The sequence below is a fragment of the Sus scrofa genome, chromosome 9 (assembly GCF_054392235.1).
Source record: "Sus scrofa isolate SSC_HxYL_T2T_F1_AM1 chromosome 9, Sscrofa_HxYL_maternal_Yorkshire_Landrace_v2.0, whole genome shotgun sequence".
NCBI classification, from domain to species: Eukaryota; Metazoa; Chordata; class Mammalia; order Artiodactyla; family Suidae; genus Sus; species Sus scrofa.
The window spans coordinates 76019506-76033976 of NC_139391.1; the positions used below are offsets into that span (position 1 = coordinate 76019506).

The 14471-nt window shown below is 42.0% G+C and overlaps 2 protein-coding genes across 15 annotated transcripts in view; one reads left to right on the forward strand and one right to left on the reverse strand.

The window, feature by feature from the left end:
- The window catches only part of LOC146399988 (uncharacterized), a 460667-nt gene that overhangs the window by 90090 nt on the left and 356106 nt on the right, over positions 1 to 14471 (reverse strand). Inside the window, exon 5 of one of the 14 annotated variants that reach the window (XR_014815769.1) lies at positions 6545 to 8112. The exons of the other annotated variants lie outside the window; for them this stretch is intronic. The gene's annotated coding sequence lies outside the window, so the exon portion shown is untranslated. Of the gene's footprint in view, positions 1 to 6544; positions 8113 to 14471 lie in introns of those variants that run through there. 14 annotated transcript variants of the gene reach the window in all.
- FZD1 (frizzled class receptor 1) lies at positions 363 to 5010 on the forward strand. The gene has a single exon (XM_021102361.2). It carries the CDS (start codon positions 762 to 764, stop codon positions 2691 to 2693), a length of 1932 nt encoding a protein of 643 aa, XP_020958020.2. The 5' UTR covers positions 363 to 761; the 3' UTR covers positions 2694 to 5010.

Consider the following 14471-nt stretch of genomic DNA (forward strand, 5'->3'; position numbering starts at 1 on the left):
GGACCATTCTCCTACTTTCTTCGCCCTTTCTTCCGCGAAAGCAAAAGCAACCAAGCCTGTCTCGCTTCACAGCAAACCCCACTCTTTGTGCCCGTGCGGTGCCTCTGCCACCACTACTACTTCCTTCTCCTCCCGCCTCCTCCTCCTCCCGCCAGCCGCGGACTTTCGCTCTGGGAATCTGGCGGCAGGCACCCTTTGCGCCGGGAAGGCAGAGCAGCGATTGGGCGACGGTCCCTGAGCCTCCAGTTCCGCGTCGGTTTCAAGGCTCCTCCCTCCCGGTGAAAGACAGACTGCGGGGCGCCTGGAAACCGGTCCGAGGGCGCGCGAGGGAGAGGAGAGCGAGCGAGTTGAGGGATTGACACAAATGGTCAGGCGGCGGCGGCGGAGAAGGAGGCGGAGGCGCTGGGGGGAGCCGAGGCCGCTGGGCTGCCGAGAGTTGCGCGCTCTGCCCGGCCGCCGCCACTAGCGCGGCGCCGCCAGCCGGGAGCCAGCTAGCCGAGGGCCAGGAAGGCGGGACGCGACCCCTGCGCGCCCGAGCCACCAGGGCTCTCCCCACTGCCCGCGCTTCATGAATCGCAAGTTTCCGCGGCGGCGGCGGCTGCGGGACGTGGAGCGGGAGCCGGCGGAGCGGGCCGAGCGCAGCTCGGGCTCGACGGAGGGCACCGGAGGGGAGGAGATCGCCCCGGCCGCAGAGGGAGCAGCCGCTCTCCGCGCCACCGCCAGCCCCAGCCGAGCGGCGCCAAGAAAGGAGCCAAGAAAGTATGGCTGAGGAGGAGGCGCCTAAGAAGTCCCCGGCCGCCCCCGGCGGCGCGAGCTGGGAACTTTGTTCCGCGGCGCTCCGTACGGGACCGGGGGCAGAAGGGAGCGGGTACGCGGGCAGCCTCCGCCGCCCCCCGGCTGACTCCGGACGCTTGGCGCTCCGGCTGCTCCTACTGCTTTGGCTGCTGGAGGCTCCGCTGCTGCTGGGGGTCCGAGCGCAGGCAGCCGGCCAGGGGCCCGGGCCGGGGCAGCAGCCCCCGCCGCCTCAGCAGCAACAGAGCGGGCAGCAGTACAACGGCGAGAGGGGCATCTCTATACCGGACCACGGCTACTGCCAGCCCATCTCCATCCCGCTGTGCACGGACATCGCGTACAACCAAACCATCATGCCCAACCTGCTGGGCCACACGAATCAGGAGGATGCGGGCCTCGAGGTGCACCAGTTCTACCCGCTGGTGAAGGTGCAGTGCTCTGCAGAGCTTAAGTTCTTCCTGTGCTCCATGTACGCGCCCGTGTGCACTGTGCTGGAGCAAGCGCTGCCGCCTTGCCGCTCCCTGTGCGAGCGCGCGCGCCAGGGCTGCGAAGCGCTTATGAACAAGTTCGGTTTCCAGTGGCCTGACACGCTCAAGTGCGAGAAGTTCCCGGTGCACGGCGCCGGCGAGCTGTGCGTGGGCCAGAACACTTCGGACAAGGGCACCCCTACGCCCTCGCTACTGCCTGAGTTCTGGACCAGCAACCCCCAACACGGCGGCGGAGGGCACCGGGGTGGCGGCTTCCCGGGGGGCGCCGGCGCGTCGGAGCGAGGCAAGTTTTCGTGCCCTCGCGCCCTCAAGGTGCCCTCCTACCTCAACTACCACTTCCTGGGGGAGAAGGACTGCGGCGCACCCTGCGAGCCGACCAAGGTGTACGGGCTTATGTACTTTGGGCCAGAAGAGCTGCGCTTCTCGCGCACCTGGATCGGCATCTGGTCAGTGCTGTGCTGCGCCTCCACCCTTTTCACCGTGCTCACGTACCTGGTGGACATGCGGCGCTTCAGCTACCCAGAGCGGCCCATCATCTTCCTGTCGGGCTGCTACACTGCAGTAGCCGTGGCCTACATCGCCGGCTTCCTGCTGGAGGACCGGGTGGTGTGTAACGACAAGTTCTCCGAGGACGGGGCGCGTACAGTGGCGCAGGGCACCAAGAAGGAGGGCTGCACCATCCTCTTCATGATGCTCTACTTCTTCAGCATGGCCAGCTCCATCTGGTGGGTGATCTTGTCGCTCACCTGGTTCCTGGCAGCCGGCATGAAGTGGGGCCACGAAGCCATCGAGGCTAACTCGCAGTACTTTCACCTGGCCGCCTGGGCTGTGCCGGCCATCAAAACCATCACCATCCTGGCGCTGGGCCAGGTGGACGGCGATGTGCTGAGCGGGGTGTGCTTCGTGGGGCTCAACAACGTGGACGCGCTGCGGGGCTTCGTGCTGGCGCCACTCTTCGTGTACCTGTTCATCGGCACGTCTTTCCTACTGGCCGGCTTCGTGTCCCTCTTCCGTATTCGCACCATCATGAAGCATGATGGCACCAAGACAGAGAAGCTGGAGAAGCTTATGGTGCGCATCGGTGTCTTCAGCGTACTTTACACGGTGCCAGCTACTATTGTCATCGCCTGCTACTTCTATGAGCAGGCCTTCCGGGACCAGTGGGAACGCAGCTGGGTGGCCCAGAGCTGCAAGAGCTATGCCATCCCCTGCCCCCACCTCCAGGCGGGTGGAGGCGCCCCGCCGCACCCGCCCATGAGCCCTGACTTTACAGTCTTCATGATCAAGTACCTTATGACGCTGATCGTGGGTATCACGTCAGGCTTCTGGATCTGGTCGGGCAAGACCCTCAACTCCTGGAGGAAGTTCTACACTAGGCTTACCAACAGCAAACAGGGGGAGACCACCGTCTGAGACGGGGAGGGAGTGGAGGGTGTGGGCTCAGCCCTTTCCCAGCCCTAGGCCTGGTCCCAGACACCCGTGAAAGCTGCCCGGGTGGAGTCTTGGCCAAGTCTGGCTGCTCGAGGCTTCTTCATTAGCCTTGAGCTTTCGCAGGCTCCTTTTAACAAGGCTCCTGAAACGGCTTCTTTCTTGGGGGCAAATGGACTGGAGGTTCCCAACTGCCAGCTAGGGGACTGGACAGACCTCTCTTGCTCTCACAGCCGGTACCAGGACTGTACGCTTTTATGATTGTAAATAGCCTGTGTAAGATTTTTGTAAGTATATTTGTATTTAAATGACGACTGTTCACGTGTTTTTCTTTTACTTTCCTGTTTTTTTTAAGTTTAAATTTTAATTATTTAGGGCGGTTTAACCATTTGAGGCTTTTTCGTCTTGCCCTCTTTAGAGTACTGCAGAGAGAAAACCGGGGCGCGAGGCCTGGTGCTTCAGCTGCTGCCCCGAGCTCCTCCCTGCTGGGTGGGGGGCGTCTGGGGCTGCGTTGCCAGGCCACTTCCTTGCTCCTCTTTCCGCTCCCTCCTTTCCCCTTTCTAGGTACTAAACTCCACAAAGCTTCGAAACTGGAGGGTAGGCTCCCACCCACCCCAAGTATGCCCTTGTCCAGGCCAGATTGCAAAGGCCCGTCCCTTTGACTATTCAAAGCTGAAATTTTCACTGTCCAGAACCTAGCTTCAAGGAGGCCCACGGATGTGGGCGCTGGCAGTGGCAGCCTCCCTGGCTCTGGCCTCCAACACCCAGACACTCCCTTCTTCCATCTAAGTTGGTTAGAGGGTGAGTGGGTAACTAGTGCCAAATTTTTTTAAATCTGCTTTTTGGTGGATGAGCTCATTTCATTCTCTAGCGTCTAAAACCCGGTATGGGTTTGGCCAGCGTCATGGAAAGATGTGGTTACTGAGATTTGGGAAGAGGCATGAAGCTTTGTGTGGGTTGGGAGAGACTGAAGATGGGGGTTATAAAATGTTAATTCTAATTGCATACGGATGCCTGGCAACCTGCCTCTAGGATTGAGATAGGCTGCCTTTTGATTTTACCCGTCTGTAAAATGGAAACGTCAGGTCACCTGGAAAGCTTTGTTAAGGAGTTGATCTTTGCTTTCCTTAACAGGACAGCAGAATGGTAAACTGAATATGAAAACTTGAAGGAGATTTCAGTGTAATGGACTTCCTCAATATGAAGTGCTACTTTCTTATTTTAAATGAAATAATAATTAGACATATATCAGAAACTTTAAATTGTAAAAGTTGTACACTTTCAACATATTACTATGATTATGATTCAACAACACATTCTGATGAGAAACAATCCTTATCCCTAATAATAACTTGGTAAGATTCCAGGAGATAAAGGAGGTGGAATAATTGATGGGATTAGCTCCTGAAATAAACAAAATATGGGCATGCATGCTAAAGGGAGAATGTGTGAAGGTCTACTGCACTAAATCCTGTGTGCTCCTTTTTGGATTTACAGAAATGTGTCAAATGCAAATCTTTCAAAGCCATTTTAAAATATTCACTTTAGTTCTCTGTGAAAAAGAGGAGAAAAGCAATCCTCCTGATTGTATTGTTTTAAACTTTAAGAGTTTATCCAAATGCCGGTACTTAGGACCTAAATTTATCTGTCTGTCATACTCTAAAATGACAGTGGTCTTTGAATTTGGTATGCATTTATTCTGTTCACTATCACATAAATCATCTATATTTATAGAGGAATAGAAGTTTATATATATAAAATACCATATTTTTAATTTCGTGAATAAAAAAATCAAAGTTTTGTACAAAATTATATGGTTTTTGTGCCTGAAAATAATAGAGCTGGAACTGTGCACTATGAACTACCTTTGCATTTTATAGTGTCTGTAGCCATTCCTACAGTGTATAAATTCAAGAATTCGATGAAAAATCTCTCTTTAAACCTTCAGACCAGTCCTTCCAAAGAATTAACCAACTTGGCATTGTTGTAATTGATGTTGTGAAGTTCCCCAGAAAAGATCTGCTTCCATGACAGTAACAATATAAAATAGAAGTTTGCAAATTACATCTTTACTCAAAGAAGATTATTAAAAAGAGAACTCTAATTTTACTAAGCTTTTTTTTTCTTTTAAGGGGTAAATTTACATGACTTTTATAATATGGAGGTTTATTTTTAAATCATCAGCCATCATCTTTGTCACAATTTTTATAAGGTATTATCTTATACTTGCCCTAATCTTGGCTATTCCAAAACCAGAAGTAGGCAATCAATAAAAGGTTATTTATAAGCATTTTAAGCAGCAGTTGAGTGTATAAGGCTGTTTTGTTGTTTGCTTTTGAAGACCCATTTTTATATTATTCAAGGAAGTTTCCCCAGGGGAATTATCTAGTTGGTCTACTCTTAGTCAGAATTTATATAAATGTGTATATATATATATACATATATATAATATACATAAGTATATACACTAATTTTTATACAGTAGAGAAAAAAGTTTATGTATATATTTTACCGTATAGAAATAAGGTTATAAAAGGAAAATGGAAAACCTCATTTTAGATGGAAATCCTTTGGAAAACTAGTCTCTTATTCCTTTATAGACTGAAAATATGTTTATTAAATTTTCCCATGAAAACCTTTTGTGATAAAATGACAAGGGGCTAAAAAGAAGACCTTTAACACAATAGAGTTACTTTCATGGTTATAAGGCAATTGTCTTATAAGTCATCATCATTAATTATTTTAAGGCAAATGAAAAAATTTAATTGAAAATACAGCATTCAATTTTAATTAGTAAGGTGCAATTTTATGTTTTTTCTTTGTTCCATTAATCTTATATAGTAGATATCTAAGGTTTTATTATATAAACACATAAAAAATAGCAATTCTTAGGCCAAATTAACACTTCTTCTCACTGATAATTCAACAGATAATTTCCAGAAAAATAAATTTTAGATTATTAGTCTCTAGCCAAAGAATACATATAAAGCATTCTTATTGTCGGTGTCCTTACAGTGATATAACTATAAATTTGATGCAAAAAGCTTATATAATGCTGGATTAAGTAGTTTTAAAAGATTTTTTAAGTCACCACCAGGCTTCGTTTTTAAAAAACAACTTATTTTAAATTGTGTAGCATATAGTAAGCTAGTGTATTCTTTTTGTTTCATTCATTATTGGTAGCAAAATAAGACTTGCCTGAAAAAACATAAAGCTATTGGGAATATGGTCCCATTAATATGCTGTTTCCATGACAAACCCTATTTTCAGATTATTTGGTTTGCCTATTTTATTTTTTTAAACCAGCCATCAATTGGAGTCAATTTCCCCGCTCATGGTGTGCTTGATTCAGCTTTTGTAGTAAATGTATACACAGTATGAATGCTTTCTGATGCTCTTTTTTAAAAGGGCCATTTTTTACTTAAACTTTGTGGGGGGCAGAAAGTCATATTTTTAATTTCAAAGCCAGCCAGTGTCAAACATATGCAAAACAGCTGGACCGGATTTTTCAGTTTGTCTGGGGCAGTCACTTGTTAGCCAGAGTTTACAGTCCTGGTTCTTTTGTCTCCACGGAGCACTGAAGCCTTCCTTCCGCTGTAGTTACAGCATCATTCCCAAAGTCCAACACTGGACCAGGAAAGGAGACCACAGTGAAGAGTTGGTGGCCAATTAAAAAAATTTTTTTGGGCTAAACTACAAACCATTTCAGGACTTGGGTGGCTTCAGATCATTTTCCCTGATACCATGTTTCCATCTTGGTGTGTATTTGTTTTTTTTTTTTAAAGATGACGTCCTTTCAGTATGTGTGTTTGCCTTCAGCTTCAGCTACCTTACTTTTTATTGCTTTCTAATACATCTCTTGGCTATAAGCCAGATTTTTATGTAATGTACATGAAATTAATTGAAACCAGTATTATGACCCTGGATATCCTTGATACATTTCTGATTATAATGTACTCTGCAACTGGGGCCTGAGAGATAAACAAAATCTGATCATTACATATGTCTTGAGGTGGACACTAGTAATATTGTCATTAAGTTCTTCACGGAATATACTAATAGCAAATTCTTCCAGGATTAACCTGTAGGAGCCAAAATAAGACATGGACTACATCTAAGAGTTCTCCAGTTACATTGCTAAAAAGGAATTACAACACAACCTTAAATTCAAGGCTTTCATTTTAAGACCCTTACATTTGAAATGGGGTGTTACAAGGGAAGTGTCAAACAAGGTAGTTTATTTTGGTGATTCCTAAGATTTATATCTATATTTCAAACTGTTAGCAGAACCAAGAGCCCCTAGAATTTGAGAAATGGTACCTGACCTTCATGACTCAGAATTCCCTTAAACTTTTAGAGATTAAATATTTTTATTCTCTTTGGTCATATCTTTTGACAATAGATGTGTTAAACCATAACAATTACAGTGACAAAACCACTTGTTTGTAACCTGGTTAATAAAAAGACTCTAGACCAATTAAGTTTAATCACTGTCTGTGGTGACAAGTGTCTCTACTCCATTACAGAATCAAGTCCCTGTTATCATTTAAACACTTCCCCTGGGAATGTTTGTTTATAAGTTGGTTTGGGACCCTAGTAGTGAGTCAAGTAAAAGGATTTCTCACAGAAATCTTTCTCATGTTATGGATGGGATCAAGTATGGTCTCTAAGTACATCCTCCAATGAACATATAACAACTATTCTGAAGGTTATCAGTTTTAAAAGTCTAGCAGATCTTAAAATTGTTTGAAAAAATAACATTTTACAGTAGTGATTTCTCTAAACAAGTCTTTTTATTTTAAGATGATGGTATTCTAAAAAGGTATATTTTCGAGTGATAAAATAATGCCATATTTGCTAAAGGAATCATTAATATGCTAGTTGAATGGCATGTTTGTATAATTAATAATTCTGAAAGCATAGTATTAGAATAGCATTGATTTGCCCATTTTACACACGCATGCTATTTTTAGAATACAGCTGACTTGCTTGAAGACAATTTTTCGCTTTTAAAATTTGTAATATGCACATTTAGTATGAAGAAGATCTCAAGAAATTTCGTTTACAGTGTAGACTTTCAAAACATGTTCACAGGACTTCTGTGATTAACATGAAAAGGAACCACTATTGCTGCTTTGAGATAGTTCTTTGTGGCCTGGATTTCTCTTCTTTCCTTTTTAAAATCCAAGTATCCTCTAATTTGTGGATATCTCCATGTTTCAGATCTCGATACCTGTTTGAATTAAATTTGCAGGGGAATAACTGCAGGATCCCCCCATAGACAAAGTGTGGCCTTTATTTCCTTTCAAGTTGGCAGCGTGTCCTTGCTTAAATGAAGCGCTCTGAGACAGATTGTTCTCTTGCCCTTGGAAATGCTCGTCTTCACAAATGCAGCAGCAAATACCTGGAAGTCATACAGGCTGGTTCAATGTATATTCCAAATGCCAAGTGCCACCTGATCGTTACAAGGATTTTTTTTTTTTCTTGTAGAGAAAAAAAAAACAGTTTTTGAGACTATTCTTGACCTTATCTTTCCAACTCCTGGAAAACACTTTTTAAAAGTTAACTTAAATAAATATTCTGTCAAAATCTCAACTCAGACAGGGTAATGCACTATTTCGTTTTGTCCAGGACTGAGGGGTGTCTTGGGATATGAAATTTCCAGTGGTAAAACCAGGGAAGTCCTTGGCAAACTGGGATGATGGATCACTCTATTCCATGGATTAAATTGTGCTTCCAAGATAGAGTAAAAGCTTCTGTGGTGGTCACTGGCCCAGCATTAAAAGGCTTCCTCTGTAGTTTTAGCCTGGTTTGTTACCAGACGAAAAGTCAGTTAATAGCAGCCCTTTGTAACTGATCTTGATGGTGAGCACCACTCAACAGAAGCTGAGTGGAATACCAAGGTATCATGAAAAAAACAACACTGATATCTTGGCCATTCTGTGTTCTTTTTTATAAAAGACTCTCAAAGTATTCCCTTGGGATGAAATGGCTTTTTAAAAAAATTGATATTAAAGATGATTGGATTGTAAGGACCTGCTAGGTTTTTGAGTATGTTTATTTTATTTTCCTATCAGTATAGTCCACTGTAATGAGATTACAGTCTCTAGCAGCAATTACCCCCAAGGGCTATACATCAATACATTTTTTGTGTGTGTGTGTGGCCATACCCATGGCATGTGGAAAGTCCCTAGGCCAGGGATTGAACCCGCACCACAGGATCAACCCAAGCCACCGCAGTGACAGTGCTGAATCCCTAACCTATTGTGCCACAAGAAAACTGCCATCAACACGTAATTCAATTGCCATATTTTTTCTCAGAGATAAGTAGGTTTAGCTCCCATACTTTCCCCCAAACTAGTTGTCATATCTATAGGAAGGAAAAAGAAGTAGATAAATCTAAAATTCTACAGTGATTTTGGGGAATTGTATAATGGAGGGTGTAGACCAGGCTAATCCATGGCATTCATATTTCTATTTGCAAGGCACTTCAATTAGAATTGGTCCACCCCTTTTTATATTGAGTTCATTCTTCTTGTCATCCTCTTTATCCATTCATTCTTGTTAATCTTCTTATAAATGCACATAAAGTTTTACTGCCTTTGTTGTTGAAAAGGAACAGTGTTCTCACTACTGTTTTTTAATTAAACTTGATATTGAGAAATAAAAAAACACATGCAGATAATGTAATTATTTCAGGAGGTACCTACACATTAGCCTCTAAAGCTTTGGTTCTGAACAGAGGGCAGTTTTAGCCCCCAGGAGTCATTTGACAATGTCTGGACATATTTTTGATTGTCATGACTGGAGAGTGGGGTTACTATGTGCATCTAGTCAGTAGAGACCAGGGAGGGTGCTAAACATTTTACAATGCACAGGACAGCTCTGGACAACAAAGAAGTACCTTATTCGAAGGGCCAAAGTTGAGAAACACTGCTCTAGAGGAATACTTAAAATTGTGAAGACACATTTTTAAATAATGAGACATTAAATTTATAAAGCAGGATTGAGAAAAATATGGATTTACTTGGTGCCTATAGCATGGGCTTTACTTTTGACCTGCAAATTTTGTTTTCCATTGATGAATAGCCTGATGATACTGTACAATAGTCAATGTCTTTGCCACCATGGACTGGGTGATTTAAACAACACTTTTATTTATTTCTCATAATTCTGGGGTCTGGGAAGTCCAAGATCCAGATGCCAGTAGATCAGGTCATCAGTATGGGACCCTGGCTCCAAATTCCCACACACTGAGGGTTAGGGTTTTAACATATGTGTTTTGAAGGGGAAAAGTCAGCCCATTACAGTCAATAAAATAAGTCTGCTTCTATTATTTAAATCTAGACAAGGACACATAATATCATAATTTCAGTGGGAAAAAAAATCTAATGTAAATAACAGTTTATTGAAAAATCTCTTAAAAGTGTTAGTATTCTGCTATTATACTTCAATATTTCACATTTCCTTTTTTTTTTTTTTTAACACATTTCCCTGCATTATTGGAAGTGTTACAGTATAAAGGAAGAACTCTGGCCCAGGAGGCAGAAAACCTGGGCTTAGTCTCGACTGGGCTAAGCCTGTTAAGGTACTTTTGGTGAGTCTGATCCACAGGATTTCATGACTCAAATGGAAACACTAATGAAATAATAGACATGAAAACACCTTTATAAACAGTGAAGCGCTATGCAAATGTGAGGAGTTTTGTTTATTTCTCACATTAAGCTAATCAAGGAGGAAACTAAAACTTCATGAAAGCTTTTTCTCAGCTTTGACTACTTCCCTCCCCCACTTTTAGAAAAGGGTGTTTCAGTTACTGAAGGGACCCAAGGTGACTGGGGGCTTTTCTGCAGTTTCCCTGGCTACTATCCTCATTTTTTTTCACTACCCTTGAGTTCTCTGGGACACACACAGGTTTTTTTCCCCCATTTTGTACAAGACTCTGGTTAAATTTAGTACAAACTCAATGAGCAATGCAGCTAGTGCACTATTTGAGTGGGGTTGGGTCCTCACTAGGAGAAAGAAGGGTCTTGTTTGAAAAGGCTGGTCTGGGGCAAGGATTCTGCTACAGGAGTGTTTTAAGGTCAGAGGGATAGGAGAGATAAGAAAATGTTCTAGGTCCAAATGGGACAATTCATGGGCAGACACTCTGGACTGAGAACCCTCACAGAGTGGCACAGGTGCCTCAGGAACTGTTTGGCCATTTGTTCGTTAATGATGCTGGGGGGATGTGAGAAGCAGCATGGGGCAGGAGTGCTTTGTGTCCTAAAGGCAGATAGGTTGGAGTCATTTGGCACTGGAAGAGGTAAAAAGAAAAGATATATAATGAAAACCAAAGTCAGCTGGTCTTCCTTGGAGACAGCTCTCATGGGAGTCAGTAGAATGGTAGTTGAATAGAAACAGCTCTGGAATAGGGCCGTAACCCTGGATTAGAAATATAACCTTCTTTCCTTTCCCTCCTATTCAAAAAAACAAAAAACAAAACACACACACACACACACACACACACACACACACACACACACACATACACACACACAAAACAAACAAACAAAAAAAACCAAACTCGATTTCAAGATAATAGGGATTTGGACACAAAGAAGTTGAATGTCATCTTGGAAAGAATTTTGGAACTTGCTAGACATGGTTTAAATCCCAACTAGCTCTTAGCTTCAGATTCACTTTTCTGAAATGGTAATAATAACAACTTTTTACTAGTTCATATGGGTGTTGGGAAAATTAAAGAATAAAGTATATAACAGTATTCTTAGCACAAGAGAGTCATCTACAGATCTTAGTCTTCTTGTCCCTGCTGTATATTTCTTTTCTCTCTTCCTCTTCTACCTATTATTCTCTCCCATCCCTCTCCTTCTTGCTCTTCTCTCCTACAATTCCTTCCCCTTCCCTACTTCTTTCTACAACTCACAATTATCACTCATGGAAATTGAAAAGGCATAATGCAAACTAATGCCATATTGTTCATGCATCCTCTTTTCAGGCTAAGCATGTTTTACAAGATTCATTCAGATAAAAGATTAAGTTAATGGGTGACCTTAAGGTTAAATGACACAAATAATGCTCTGTATATTAATCAACTAGTGATATTGTTCTTAAAGCATAAGTGCAGTTTTATGCATCCATGCCCACCTTGGGACACACTGTTTCAGATTCAATTTCTTCATGGCTGCTAACAATTCTGACCTAAGTGATAGGTTGTACACTTGGGTAATATGGTAGCAGTTCTTCAAGGCCACTCTAAATAATGACCTGGAAGAGAATAATAATTTCTTTTTATAAGTAATCTCCTCTAATAGATTGATAACTAACCGAAGAATGGCAGGAGTCCTTTGTTTGTCCTTGTTGACTATATTGCCAAAGGGAGCTCACTTAATAGTAGTTATTTAAATGTTTCTTTGAAACTATTGGAAAAATGCTGAATGTATTTTGATGCTTGAAGCCAGAACTCACATCAAAACAGTTCATTGGTCATTTCATTATTCCCTCATGTAGAAAGTGCAGCTAGCCATTCTGGTTCCTTGCTGACCTTCATGGTCTAGTGTATCAGTTTTCTTTGGCTGCTATAACAAATTATCACAAACTTGAAAAACATAAATTTATTGTTTTACAATTCTGTAGGTCAGAGTATGTCTCATTGGGCTAAATTCAAGGTCTTGCACAGCTGTGTTTCCTTCAGTAGGCTCTAAGGGAGAATAAGTTTTCTTGTCTTTTCCAGCTTCTAGAGGTCACCCCTATGTCTCTTGGTACCCTTTCCTCATCTTCAAACTAAAAACACAGGATCAGATTGTTTCTCTCATTGTCTGCTTCTCTCCAGCTGGGAATGGTCCCCTGCTTGTAAGGACACATATGACTAGATCAATGCGACAAAAGGCTCCAAGTATTAGCAGGTGGACATTTTGGGGAGACAATTATTCTACCTGCCACATCTATGTTTAGCCATTGGAAATAGCTAGGGGATCCTTTTCTAAAGAAGTATTCCCATCACATTCTCATTCTTGACAATAATATTTTTTAGAAATTGACTTCCTGAATTTTTTCTGTTCTCTCAAAGTATGCTTCTGTCAATGGTCAATTCCTCACTGATTTACCCTCTCCCTTCACCTCATTTTCTGTTAAGTAGCCTGCACATCAGTCCTAATCTTCTAACTCTACAGAGTTTCTTTATATTCCAGATGTCATTTTTCTTCTTTCTTGCTACATACACTCTCCTTTTTGTTACCCTATATGTCTTTTCAATACACTTCCCTCTAGATTCATGTTTCTGTCTGTCCCAGAAATAGGTCAAAAAGAAACAGTGATTGACTAGTGTCAAACGTCTTTTCACAAGTGAACATATATAATCCTACCATTTTTTATTACAGGTGATATAAATCTATGGTTTTCATCAGAAATACGTCTGTCAAATGATTGTATTTTGCCCTTTGGTGAAGGTCTGGATGAGAGAAATAGTTTACATAGTTTACCTTATCTCTGATTAATTCAATCTATATTTCTTTTTTCTTTCTTTCTTTTGTTTTTGTTTTTTTTTTTTTTTTTTTTTTGTCTTTTTGCTATTTCTTGGGCTGCTCCCACAGCACATGGAGGTTCCCAGGCTAGGGGTTGAATCGGAGCTGTAGCCACCAGCCCACACCAGAGCCACAGCAACGCGGGATCCAAGCCTCGTCTGCGACCTACACCACAGCTCACTGCAACGCCGGATCATCAACCCACTGAGCAAGGACAGGAACCGAACCCGCAACCTCATGGTTCCTAGTCAGATTCGTTAACCACTGCGCCATGATGGGAATTCCCAATCTATATTTCTAGCTTTGACTATAAGTTTTAATTCTTTACGAATTTACCATCATGTTCATAGAGGAAATTTTTTTCTCATGATCTTTAATTTAAACATTTTGTTAAAAAAGAAAAACCTCAATTGCCTGAGCTGCATTTTATACAAATTCAGGTAATGAATACACTTGCCCTAGTTTAAAATGTTATGTTGACATTTTTGGAGAAGAAATTTTTCTAGCATTACAAACGCATCCTTAAAAATGTTCTCTAAAATGTAATTTTTAGTCTACACTAGAAACCATTTTTTTTTCTATCTAGATTCTTACAGATAAAAGTACTTATTTTCCTCCTATATGCATATGAATGTCTGAAAATATGCCTTTTCCAGCAACTTATTTAAGAAGGCTTTCAGATGATCATAGCTATCCTCAAAAATGCATTATTTGCAAGCATCTGAACTTGCAGGGGTTATATAGAGATACAAAGAATTTCTAAAAATCAGTAATGAGTTAATATATACAAAGTAATCATTTAATATCATTTATCTTCTCTTAAAATTTACTCCATTCATCCTTTCAATAGTTTTTTTTCCCCAAGTAGGGATAATTTTAGGGAAAATTCAGTAACAGACCAGAGGTCATTTGAATGCAGTAATGGTTCTATGAATAAAGATGTTTTAATAATATACAGCTTCATTAGAGCCAAGCTGAATTAATGTAGGAAGTATAGGGTGTGTTTGAAGATCTCAGATAAGGCAAGTCATAATGAAACCTCATTCAATGCTAACTAAAATAAAACCAGATGATCTTCAAAATATGCAAAATTTATAAGAGGTGGCAATGGATTACTATGAATTCTTATAATTGAGTGTACAGAAGAATCACTCAAGGAACTTATTAAATGCGAAGATTTCTGGACTTATTTTAAGAGACTGATTTTATTGGCCAAAGGAGGGGTTCAGGAAGCTCCATT

Coding starts and splice junctions, on each gene's coding strand:
- FZD1 (XM_021102361.2), top strand. CDS start 762: ATGGCTGAGGAGGAGGCGCCTAAGAAGTCCCCGGCCGCCCCCGGCGGC.